The 12,212-nt window shown below is 42.1% G+C and overlaps 1 protein-coding gene across 2 annotated transcripts in view; it reads left to right on the forward strand.

Moving 5' to 3' along the window:
- Positions 1-231: 231 nt before the first annotated feature.
- CHRDL1 (chordin like 1) overlaps positions 232-12,212 on the forward strand; it is a 41,040-nt gene continuing 29,059 nt past the window's right edge. The window contains exons 1-4 of one of the 2 annotated variants that reach the window (XM_003208439.4): positions 232-385; positions 2,021-2,169; positions 3,986-4,098; positions 7,652-7,745. In XM_003208439.4, the coding sequence (XP_003208487.1) occupies positions 2,073-2,169; positions 3,986-4,098; positions 7,652-7,745 (304 nt within the window). In that variant the 5' untranslated portion in view covers positions 232-385; positions 2,021-2,072. Of the gene's footprint in view, positions 386-2,020; positions 2,170-3,985; positions 4,099-7,651; positions 7,746-12,212 lie in introns of those variants that run through there. The other variant, XM_019618280.2, reaches the window with a different exon arrangement.

Here is a 12,212-nt window from a genome sequence, read left to right on the forward strand (position 1 = left end):
CGAGCGGTACGGAGCCCGAGCCTCGCTTCGGTGCGGCGAGAAGGAGATCGCTTTGCTTGTTTCTGCTAAGCGCGAAGCACACCAATAATTAACAGGTTAATCCTAACTGATTTTTTAAATCTAGGAATATTTTTAGGACGTTGCCCTTTGGGGAAATAAAGGGAGTGTGCTAATAGTGAAAAGTATGTGTTTATATTTGGAGTAACAACAATGCAGAAATTAAAGAGAATTAAGGAAGACATCAAAAGTCCCCATCCCATTGCAGTTATTAACTCCTCCGTTTCACTGCGTGCAGCCTTTCTGAGCGTGAGCAGCCCGAGATGTGGCATTGAAACGGACGGCTCCCTGAGCCCCTTCTAGCCGAGGCGGCCCCGCTGGCCGACAGGTAAAGCCCGCACAAAGGATGATTGTGCTCCCTCTATAAATACGGTTTGCTCAGGCACTCCCCGGGAGGGCCGGAGCATTCAGCGCTGCCCTTTCTGCCGGTCCCGGGGATGTACTGCTGCTGTGCTCCATGCATGCATGCTGCCCCGGGACTCAGCTGCGAGGTTTTCATTTTAAACAAGTTGTTAGAAGTTTGTTTGGCCTCGAAATGCCCTATGTGATTTGAAGACGTTGAAAGGAAAAAATGACTTACATCTTTCTTGTGAAATTGGAATATTATTCTCAGCTTCCAAAATAAATGGAAAGTTTTATTTTCTTACTGCCATAGGGAGTGTGCTTTTAAAAATGCATTATGGTTTTGAATGTTTTCAGATGCAATTTGCATTATTTTGAATGAGCCCCTTGAATAGAGACAGAGTTTGCTAGATAGTGACATGTGTTAAGGAAGATGTCCTCTCTGCTGGTGCTTTGGGACTGTGTAGAGAACCCCTAAACAGCTCTGATAGGAGCAGGTAATCTTCTCTTTCTTTGTTGGAAGATCACACGGCAGTTTTCATAGGAAGGTTTTCTTTTTAAGCAGCTGTTAAATTCAGTGACTCTGAATTTACTTAATTTCTCTATGCTATCTACGCCTTAATTTTGAATAAACATATATGAATTACTACTTCTGCTTTGATATCTGTCAACTAAACCAAATTCGTGTGCCATTATTTACATGAAATCTGAAGAGGTCAAATCAGTTTACAGAGCACATTGGTTGTTTTTCCAGTGGTGGATCTTTTTTTCACTCTTTTATAAAACTGTGAAACCACTTCCAAGACTCTTGAAATCAAACCCAAATCTTTCAGCACTGTAAGTTATGGACAAGTGTACTCCATACAGTGAACTCTGATGAGCAGTAATGTATCTACAGATCTCTTAATTTAGAATCTTAAGTTGGCTATCAAAAATAAATGGTACTTCAGTTAATTATTTTTTCCCTATTTTTTTTTCTTTGTTATAAAATAGTTCATCTTTTCAAAGCCAAAAAAAGAAAAACAACAGAGCTTGCAGTGAGTACAATACCATCTCTGCACCTCTCAGAATACGTTAAGCCTTGCTCTATGTGCAAAGGTTTGATAGCTAAGATCTATTAGAATGAAGGTGGCAGTGTACTTTCAGATTTCAAGGCAACGAAAGGGTTAACTCTAGAAAAATTAATTGTACCCAATCCCAGAACAATAGTAGCTGGGAGATTGGAGGAGGGGTGAATCACACAGCTGAGGGAGAGCCTGTTAGATTGCATGAGGAGGACTCTTGTTGCCTGCAGCCTGGCCAGCACTTCTCCCTACACATGGATTTCCAGGCTGCAGAGCCAAGGTACCAGCTATGTCCAAGGGGAATCTAACGATGAAGGCATTCTGCTCAAACGAGACAATGAGATGTGGTATCTGCTTTTCAGCTTTCATGAATGGGAGTGTGGTCTCTTTTCCAAAAATGAAACGATTTGAAGCCAAAGGTGTTTCCACAAAATGAAGATCTCTGGTACCAACAGATTTTTTGCTTTGGGCAGCTTAGGATCTCTGGGTGCTGGCTGAAAGCATGTCAGAGAATTTAGACGTATTGCTGGATTTAATTCATCTTTTCTTTCCAACAGCTCTAACATTCTCTTATCTTGGAGGCTGTTTCTCTCCCTTTTGTTGATAAAGATGAGAAGAAAGTGGAGATTGGAGGATTTTCATTTTATCTTTTTTGTTGTGCTCTGTCTCCTGCTCATAGACGGAGGTAAACTAGAACAAGGAAAACGTAAGTAGACTTCTAACAAAGCTTTCGCATTTCTCCAAACCTGACATTTTCCTTCCGTTTGACAAATGTGGTTCAGAAAAGACTTCTAAGCAAGAATGTCCTGAACTGTGGAGCTGCATTCAAAGCTTCGTGCTGTTCTTCCTCCTCCTAATCCTACATTTAGTCGAATCAGGTCACAGCCATGTTTGGGGCACGTTTTCCTAAAGCCATACAGGTTTATACAGACCATAACACATCGGTTGGAGAATCTGTTTTATTTCACATACCCCGAATTGAGAGAGTGCTTAATTCTATTTTAGTGACCTCTGTAAACATCTGACAGATTATCTGGATTTTGTCCCCTGTATAAGGCCATTGTGCTGAGGTTTTCAGTTAGTGTAAATCTTGTCCAGGACTGTTCCGCTCTGTTCCAAAAACAATCTCATATGAACTGGATTAGATACATCTTTTGAGAAAATTAAGAGCCTAAGCGCAGGCAAAAACTTGATGAGAAGCACTGAAAAGAATACAAACAAAACAAAGGGGTATTTCTACAAAGCCTGTCATCTGCGGGAGATGTTAGCACACTTCAGGAGACGTGGCTGGGGGGAGCAGCCGTCCCAGGGAGCATGTGGGAGCCGCGGCCTGCAGCCGTGCGCTGCTCTGCCATCTGCCCCAGCCGGGCTTTGGCCTTCTTAGAAAGCACTAAGGCCCTTGCCCTTGAAAAGCTGTTCATATTTTGGCCTCAGTGTCAGCAGCTCCTGCTTTTAAGAATGTAGATTAATTTCATTGCAAAAGGGCTGAACTTAGAGACAAAGCAGTGTGTGCAGGGATCCTTGTTCAAGGCAAGTGTGGGGTGAGAAATGGCCAGCCTCTGCTTCAGCCAGCCGCTCCCAGGTCCTGCATTTCATTTGTCATGCTTCTCTAGCAGCTTACCTCCCAGTTGCTACTGGTAATCCCTACCTCTTGTTACCTTCTCTTAGCCCAGCACATGTAAAGAATGTTCGTGCTTAGGTTATCTCTTGGATTGTGTTTGATGGCAAATGAATTAAACTGAATTTGGACATCTGTAAAGCGACATCAAGGATTTCTCTTGTGAAAATACAGAGAACTGCATTCTCTTTGAGAGATTTGAGTTTTTAATATGCGACTGTAATGTGGCAGGGAGAGACAGGGCAGTACTGGCTGATAGGCAGATGGACATCTGCAAAGCTACCTGCAAGATGATGAGCATTTAATGTCTACTTTGGAAGCTGATGCATGTGTAAGACAGCACCACTTGTTTTGAAATATGAGCTTCTTTTTATCAGGCTTTTAAAATATGGAGATACTGAACATACAGTGTAAATGCAGTGCATGCATATTCCTTCTTTAAGTCCCCTTATTTACAAATCTCTACTGTACAATCTCAGATTTTTCTACGAGCAGCCAGTTGCTATGGTTTTGTGATGACAAGGTTTTGTATCAACCTGCCTGAGCAATCAAGCACTTCACTTCTGTTACCTAAGTGGGATGTGAGCCTATGCCTTAGTAGGTGTGAGAATAAACCCTGTATGAACTACATTTTCAGCTATTTCAGGAGTTGTAGTTTGGGAATGATGGGAGGCCATTTCATTTATTTTATTTTGAGGGATAAGAAACAACAGCGTGTGAAATTAAGAGCATTCAACTTCCAAGTGTCATTGTCCAGGGAAAGAATAAAAAATAATTCTTCATAAAATGTTCTGTACTGTCCACAAAGATAGTTCACAGAACATATTGCACCTGTAAAAACTCTTCTTATCTATGGAGTGGGATCATTAATTCGGAACTCTTTCAATCATTCACTGTTTTGCAGATTCAGATACATACTGTGTGTTTCAAGACAAGAAGTACCGTGTAGGAGAAAGATGGCATCCTTACCTAGAACCCTACGGACTTGTTTACTGTGTTAATTGTCTCTGCTCAGAGGTAGGACCATTGAGTTACTGATCCTACTTCTACTTTGCTGAATTGACTGGAATCCTCTATGTCGTATCTGCAGTTTGACAAAGCCCAGGCCTGTTTTTGCTAGGGGGCAGTGATCATGCTGTGGGAAATAGAGGCAGTGAAGGAAACATCCTTGTGAAGGGAAAACATTAATAGAGAAGGCCAGTGCTGGCAAAAATACTTGTATAGGGCAGCCACAAAAGCTTCTTAACACGCCACAAGCTTTGTCAGTGCTGAATGTTACACCATGAATAACTGGGCCCCATTAATGACATATAATACTTGCGCTTCCATCAATACAGAGGGTTATATTGAACCCACATTTTGTTGTGTTCTGATGTACGTACAGTGCCCACATCTTCCAAAGTGCATTTCCATAGTCAAGGTACCTCCAGCCTTAAAGTGTTGAAGAAATAACATGGTAATAATATTTGTAGAACTCTAGGATAAAGAAGAATGAAAAATGAGAATGTGGCACAAGGAGGAGAGAGAACTGGCTGGGAGATGAAAGCACGGGCCCTTGGTTTTACCATCAGCTGTTGCTTGGCACTAGGGTGCAGCTGTCATACACCCTCTGAGTATGTTGTATAGTGCTGGGGAGGGACAGAAGAAGGAGCAGAATACATCCCTTGGAGTACTTCATAATGAGTAACACATGAGACACTCCAGATGCTGAGTTTTGTCTGCTGTATTTAATGTGGAATACATTTTTCTTGGCTATTTTCCTCCCTTGCAAGTGTAAGATGCTGGGCTCCTGTGCAGCATTTGCTCTGGGGGATCTGCTACTACAATTTTGCGCAGAGATGCACAAACAGTAGTCCCACAAGCTTGGCTGCATCTCACATCTGTGCAGCAGAGTGCATCTGTAAGAGCAAAGGCAATGTACTATGAATAAAAATCCCTGGTTATAGCAAAAAGGAGTTCCTGCTCACTTTTGCTGTTCTATGCGCAAAGCTGCAAACTCCCTTGGAGTCGGTGTGTGGTAGAACACTGAATTGCTGGAAGGCTGTTTCTTGGGTGGGGATGAAATTCCCTGGAAGCCCTAGAGATCTGGATAGAAGTCACTGCTTAGTGGTTTTTAGGTAGATGTTAGTCTGGAGAGATGAGGAAGTACGTGGAGGGCTCCTCTAGAGAACAGCATTACTCTGATGACCCTTGCCCTTTCAAGCTCCAGCAAATTGGGATGTGCTTTATCTCTTCCCTTCTCACATAGAAGACCAGAGTGACAGTACAGGGCAACAAGGGAAGTAAAGAAGAAAACTTCTTGTGGTAATGATCAGTAGATATAGCTCACCAAATGGTCCTGCACTCTACTTGCTTGTTCTCTCTGCTTTACTTTTGTTGTACTGTGAGGGTGCAAGACATTACTAGAGCCTATTTCAGCAGCGAGGATGCTGAAGGATCTCTGGGATGCAACTCTTGCTGCATGGGAAGAAGACTCCAGACAACTGCAGCATCCAGTCATTCTTGTGGGCTTTGTCCCAGCCAGCAGAACTGCCAGCAGAACACCAACCTCTATAGTAAGGGCTCCAGGTCATCACAGAACTCTCAGCAATTCATAATTTTGATTCAATCAAAGCTACGTAAAGCATTAGGAAACATCTTACGACATAACATAAGCACAGACCCTAAATCCAGTATTACAGCATAAAAAAATGAGACTATGTTGTACACAGACAGCAAATAAAAGAAACCGGAGTGGCACTCAACTGATTCTCAGGCAGAAAATAAATTAGGCAAAGTATGTATATGGACAGAATCTGGAGCAACAACCTACTCCTTCACACTTCAGAGTAATGCAACAAAATCCCCAGAGGTCTACATAGCCAGGGTGAGCAACATTTCATTTGTGGCCTCAGACGTTAGGATCTGTATGATCTCCACGCAGATCAAGTAACATCAGCCAGGAAACAGAGACAGATCTGTGGTGCATCTCTGAACAACAGTTAATCCAGCCAGACAGCCAATACACACCTAAAGTGTGCATGCTTAAGAAAAAGGCAAGACGCATTAACTAGCTAAACAGAGGCCAAGTTATTCTGCCTGGGATTTAATTAAAAAAAAAAAAAGCATTCCTGGTTGTGTGTGCATAGTATTGTATTTTAACAAGTTACAATTTATGTACTCAAACAAAAAAAAAACCTAAACATAATTCAGTGTTCTTACCCTGTTCCTCCTTTCATTCACACATACCACCAACTGCCCCACTTCCCTGATCAGTGGAGCTGCATGCCTTAGGGGGCTAAAGTGAATGCTGTCCACAGTCAGTCCTCAGAATGCAGGTGAGGAAGAGAGCTGCCCTGTTGCTTTGTGTTTCTGACACAGAAATTCTTTCATGGCCCTGACTCAAAAAGGTGTGCAGGAGCTGAAGTCCCATAGTAATCTATGGGGCTTGGACTCCCAAATGTCCCTGTGAATTTAAGCATAAGGTCAGTAAAGGAGGTCTGCAGAATTTTTATCACAGCCGATCATGCACAGAAATAAACATTCATCTAGGAGATTTCACAGAAGCAGGGAATAAAAAGGCAGGGATGCCATGGCACAGGTCAGGAAAGCAGTGTGGGGCCAACCAGCAGATGGAACCAGCCTTTCTACACAGGACAGGCTCTCGGATGATGGTCTGCTGGGCAAGGAGCCATGCAGACCAAGGGTAGCCCTCATCCTGCAAAAAGTGGCCAGAAATGCCTACACATACAAAAGCTAAGGAAGTCTGCACCTCCACTGGGAACATTTCAGTGCTCCACAAGGTACATGAAAATGAAATGGGTTTATTCCCAACACCACGTCAACCTACATAGTTGTAGCATTATCATAGTATAGTGTCAGTGTTCATGCTGAAAGATTCTTTTTGCTATAAACAAGAGCAACTCAGAGCTAAATTAGGAAGATGAATTATAGATGGGAAATGGGAATCTGAAATGGATAGTCTTTTCTGGTTACAGATACTGGAGAAGGAAAATTCCCAGTGTTTTAATTATAAATCAAACTTAGATGTGGTCAAATAAAATATTATGTTAATGACATGAATAATGAACAGTATTCCCAAGACTTGCTCATATTTCTTAGAAAAATGGCTACTTACCAACTGGTATTCTTTGTCTACCGGGGAACCCATAAAATGAAAACAAAAGACTCTCCACAGTTTTCAGGAAAAATTACAGACACTATTGTCTCCTGTGGTCTTAAACTAACCCTCAGTAGGGGATATCTCAGAGACCTACCATTCATTATCTTGTCTTAGTTTTGGAAATGCAATTCCTAAGTGCAATCTGCCCAAAAGAAAACAGAAATGAAGGTTGTTGCAATCCATTTTTAGGCAATTCTTCTGATTTTAAGGTTTGTATGTGTTTCTGCTACAGTCTGACCCCCTGCATAAATTCATAGGCAGCTGAAGTAGCCTGGGCTTACAGTGGTGTGACATAAACCAGAATGCTGTAAAATGGCATTTGTTTTTAAAATAGCCAAATGTGGAATAGATAACAGATTTCTAAGGTAGGCCATTTCATTAAAGTATTGTGTCATGTTTCACCTGCAGAATGGAAATGTACTGTGCAGCAGAATAAGATGTCCAAGCCTACACTGTCCTTCCCCTGTGCATGTGCCACAGCTGTGCTGCCCGCGATGCCCAGGTAATTTATGTTAATGACATGCAGTCCTTTCTGCAATAGCTATTTAACATGCTCAGTAGCAGCAACATGACACGTCTGTCCTGGAAAATTTCTGTGAAGTAAGCATCCTTCTATATCCATTTAGATCACGAGAAGCTTATCCTACAGTAAGTTAAAGTATTTTCTGTGCTGGTTTTTTTTTAGGAGAAAGGTTTGGGAATTGGGTAAGCCGTCAAGCCCAGTCCCCGACAGCTGAGGCAGAAAGTAGCAGAATTTTCATTGATGAGGTCTAGGGACTATCTGCTCCCCACTCTTTCTGTTATATCTAAACTCTCTCACAATAAAACCCCATCCCACAAATTTCCTAAGTTTGCTCTTTTGGCGCTTTTCATAAGACCTGGTTATTTGCAATGGTTCTCTCTTAATAAACAATTACAAATTGCTGTGTCAACATGCACTAATGCACATGCATTTGTATAGTATCACTGTACTGCCAGCCTGGTAAAATTTGTGTTCCACATCTCATGTCCAGGCATAGCTTCATTAGTAGGGACTGTTGTAAATCATAGAAGCAGTGCTGTGGAAGTTTATGACTACATAAATCCAATTGGGTACTGTATAGTAAATTCCTCCAGACTGTACACTTATTATAAGCTCATTATTAAGAGCCACTGTATGAAAGAAACTAGGCAGGATCTTTCATGAGGCTGTTACAGCATTCCCGACATGGCCTAATGGCTGGTAGATTTGGCTGGAGCTTTTCCCTAAACGTCTGTCGTAGTGGCACCCCCCATTTCGTATAAGAAAGCATTCATGCAGTATCACAGAAAGGGGTTTTATTTGACTTTCTCCAGAGTGAGTTTCATTGTCTGAGGAAAACAGCTGTTCTCTGACCAAAACCTGGGTGCAGGGGGCAGCTTGCAGCGGTGGAGGGAGAGGAGTGCACAAGTCGGGTTGTGTTCCACAGGGATTGCAGTGTATTGGTCACACTTACTGGAGAGCAAATGGCACCCACGAGTAAATTTTTGGTAGCGTTCATTTGTCACAACAATCATACACATCTGTCTATCGGATATACGAGGGCTGCTCCAAAAGTAAGGCCTCCTGTTTTATTATGTTGGCTCACCATGTCAGAGGCAGATGGTGGTGGTACAGCAACAGAGGCTGAACTTTCCTGCCAGTATCCCATTCCATTTTGCTGCCATGTGACATGCAGCAGAGGGGCAGCCTGACAGAATGGTTTCTGACATGGAAGTGAGAATGAAGCAGAGGTTTGTCATTGAATTCTTTCGTGTGGAAAACATGGCACCCATTACCATTCAGTGATGCTTGCTGAATGTTTCTGGAGACCAAACAGTGGGTGTGAGCACAGTGAGGGGTGAGTGGTGCATTTCAGCAGTGGTGACAGTGAGAGCAGGGTGCTTTCACTGGTGCAGATTAGTATGAGAACAGTACGCGGGCTCTTGTTCATCGCTGGTGAAGATGCATAGCTAGTGGTGGTGATTATACTGAAAGGTAGTGTTTTGTAGCTAAGAATTTGCTCTATCAAATAGTGTTATTGTGCCTTTTGTATCTGTTGTAGTTTCCATGGAAATAAATAGTAGACATTACTTTCAGATCCATGTATGTATCAATATCAGACCTAAGTATCTAGAATTGTATTTTAAACAGTGGTGAGGAAGCTCCTCTGATGCCAGACAGAAATTTAGAACAGGTGGATGAGCTCTATCCTGGAAGTGCTGCTATCTTTCTGTGGACCGTAAACAGAATCCGAATGCAGCTCTGAACACAGAGATCTACACCATCACTGTATAAAGGTCAGGGAAATGACTCCTATCCTTCCTGTCATTTATTCTTGCCTTTGTCTCAGAGTGCCAAGAGTGCATATACTGTGAGGCAATAACAGCTGTCAGCCCACAAGGCTGGTGTTAACACACACTGCAGCAGCCTGTGCCTTTAAATGCCATTATTCATTCAAGAGATGCAGCAGCTTCCTAAACTAACATGATTAATTCCTGCTCATCAGCACAGAACTGCTTCCCTCAAGACATTTCCTCATGTTCTGTTTCTTTTACATTTAAATCCCAAGCAGTATGTCTTCCCAGATACCTCTGTGCAGTTGTGGAAAGCAACTTGATCACATTTACAGAGGAAACAGTTAGACATACATCATAATGAGACTCACTGTACCTTAATAGCTTTCTGATCACAAAGCCAGTCTCACAACAGGCCTTTAACAGTGACCTTCTGAGCCACTGATGTACGCTAGCAGTGAGCCTGATACCTGCACTCTGTTTCTCCTGCTGTACCGCTCTTATCATTGGCAGCTGAGTAGGGCAGCTAAGTCTCAGGAGCAGCTCAGAGGCCCCCCAGAGATTTGAATGAATGTAGCTGCAGATAGACTTCATCGTACTGACTTACTGGGATACTGGTTGCACTTAGAGTTGCTATGGGCAGGCTGACTGTCACTCAGGCAAGCTGGCAGTCACTTGTTGTTCAGGATGTAATATTATCACTTTGGGTTGAGATAATTATTGCATATTCTTTGAGTATTTTCGCTCCTCTTGTATTCTGGGGTGAGCTTCATCCTGTTCAACTCTAGATAAAAAATTTCAGCATCTAGTTGATGGTAACATTTTAGTGATGATGGTCTAATACATAGGAAAGAAAGGCTGTAAGATAATATGTTTTATTTGCCCAACTAGTGCAGTTAGGTAAAATAGTAAGACGCTAGGAACATGAACAACACTTCTGTTTGCAGATCAAAAGCAGAACTGGCTTGCCCAAAAGCTCGTCTGTTTTTCCAACTAATTCAACCTCCAGTTGGCAAGGAAATCATCTAGATACCCTTTATAGCTGTTGGAAACACAATGTCCCCTGAGGGTGATTCATCCTGTTATCCAGAAGAAGAATTTTCCCCTGGAGATGCCTGTCTGATTGTTGCCTCCGCTGATTATGGAGGGAGCACAGGCAACTAGCGTATGCTAGATGCTTAATTTTTTGACAGCTAAAGTTAAATATCAGAAATCCCACTCTTGCTATGCAATTAGTGTTTTGGGCAGCAACTGCGGGTTGAGGTTTTTGCATATCTCTGTACAGCATTTAGTATTGAAACATAAATGATTGTGGATTGACTGTTTTTGCTTCAGTTGCTCTTTGGCAGTGAACTGTTTGTCTTTTTTTCTGTTTGTGGGGCTGCAAACCTGATACCAATCAAGATTTTAAAACATTCTTCAATAACCTCGTAAGAGTAAGGGGCCCTGTAAACTCTCAAATTGTTTTAATCAAATTCTTGCTCTTCACAGACTTGAGCTACAATTTTGTAATATATATGTTTAAATTGATAAATCCAGAAAATTATAAGGATGAGACTTTCCTGAATTCTGATCCATTATCTTCACTCTTAGAATCTAGCTATAGTCTATGTGCTACATTACAAAATAGGAGTGCCAGTAAGCTTTATTTTTTTTCTAATTGAATCCGTAATGTAGATAAATCTGCATTAATGTGTTAAGCAGAAGATGACCAGGAATCTCTTGTGATTTTAGGGATTGTCTGTATTCTGCTTTCTGCAGTGATTACGCGTTTCATATTTGGATGCTCTGTCTTCAGTCGTAAATGTTCATGCCTGATCTGAATAGGAATTTCAAGCATTCTTGCACATCTTATGTCAGCTTTCCATTTCTGAGTGTCCAGCACACGATGCCTTTTCTGCAGCATCCCTTGCTATGTAAGAGTTTCACTTGTCTGTTTCCCCAGGTATTTTGTAACAGAAGGTGCCTAAGCACTGTCCAGTAGCCTTTCATCTGAGTTGCCCTCCTAAATACTCATTACGTTCTGTCACCTGTGTTTCCCCTCAGTTCCTCAAGCAGCATTTCAGAAATGAGTAGTGCTAGTCACAGTCACTCCTTGCTTTCTGCTGGCCTTGTAGAGTGCAACTGCACAAATAACTGCCTCCTTATTTAATCAAGCAGAGGTAATGCCAGGAGGCAGCAACTTTCATTGGAAACTGACCTTCTTAAGCACCTAAGCGGAGGAGCTGCTGAAGGGATTCCTTTGAGAAAAGTTGGCACCGCTCTCCCCTTGGAATTCATGTCTCCTGCATCCATAGTGACACTGGACTTGCTGACACAAAGAGATGCAGTGTTTGTATCCTGTCTCCCTGGCACCAGCCACCATGAATCTTAAGGAGTTGTCAGACATATATTATGAAGCATCTTCTACTTTTCACCAGAGGTTCACCCTACCAGCCTCTACCACAGATTCATTGCTAACTTTTTGGTATTTTTTCAAAACTTATGCTTACTAGCATTGCCAAAATCCAGACCCTGTCTCTTCTATCCTTTTGCAGCTCTGAAAAATATTTTCTTTTACTATCTGAACTGGATTTTTATTATCACACCATGGAACTAGAACAACTAGTTTTGCATTCGTTGAGACTCCTCTTACACATTAGTGAGGCCCAGAAGCATATCACCTGCTCAGGCA

The sequence above is a fragment of the Meleagris gallopavo genome, chromosome 9 (assembly GCF_000146605.3).
Source record: "Meleagris gallopavo isolate NT-WF06-2002-E0010 breed Aviagen turkey brand Nicholas breeding stock chromosome 9, Turkey_5.1, whole genome shotgun sequence".
Classification (NCBI taxonomy): domain Eukaryota; kingdom Metazoa; phylum Chordata; class Aves; order Galliformes; family Phasianidae; genus Meleagris; species Meleagris gallopavo.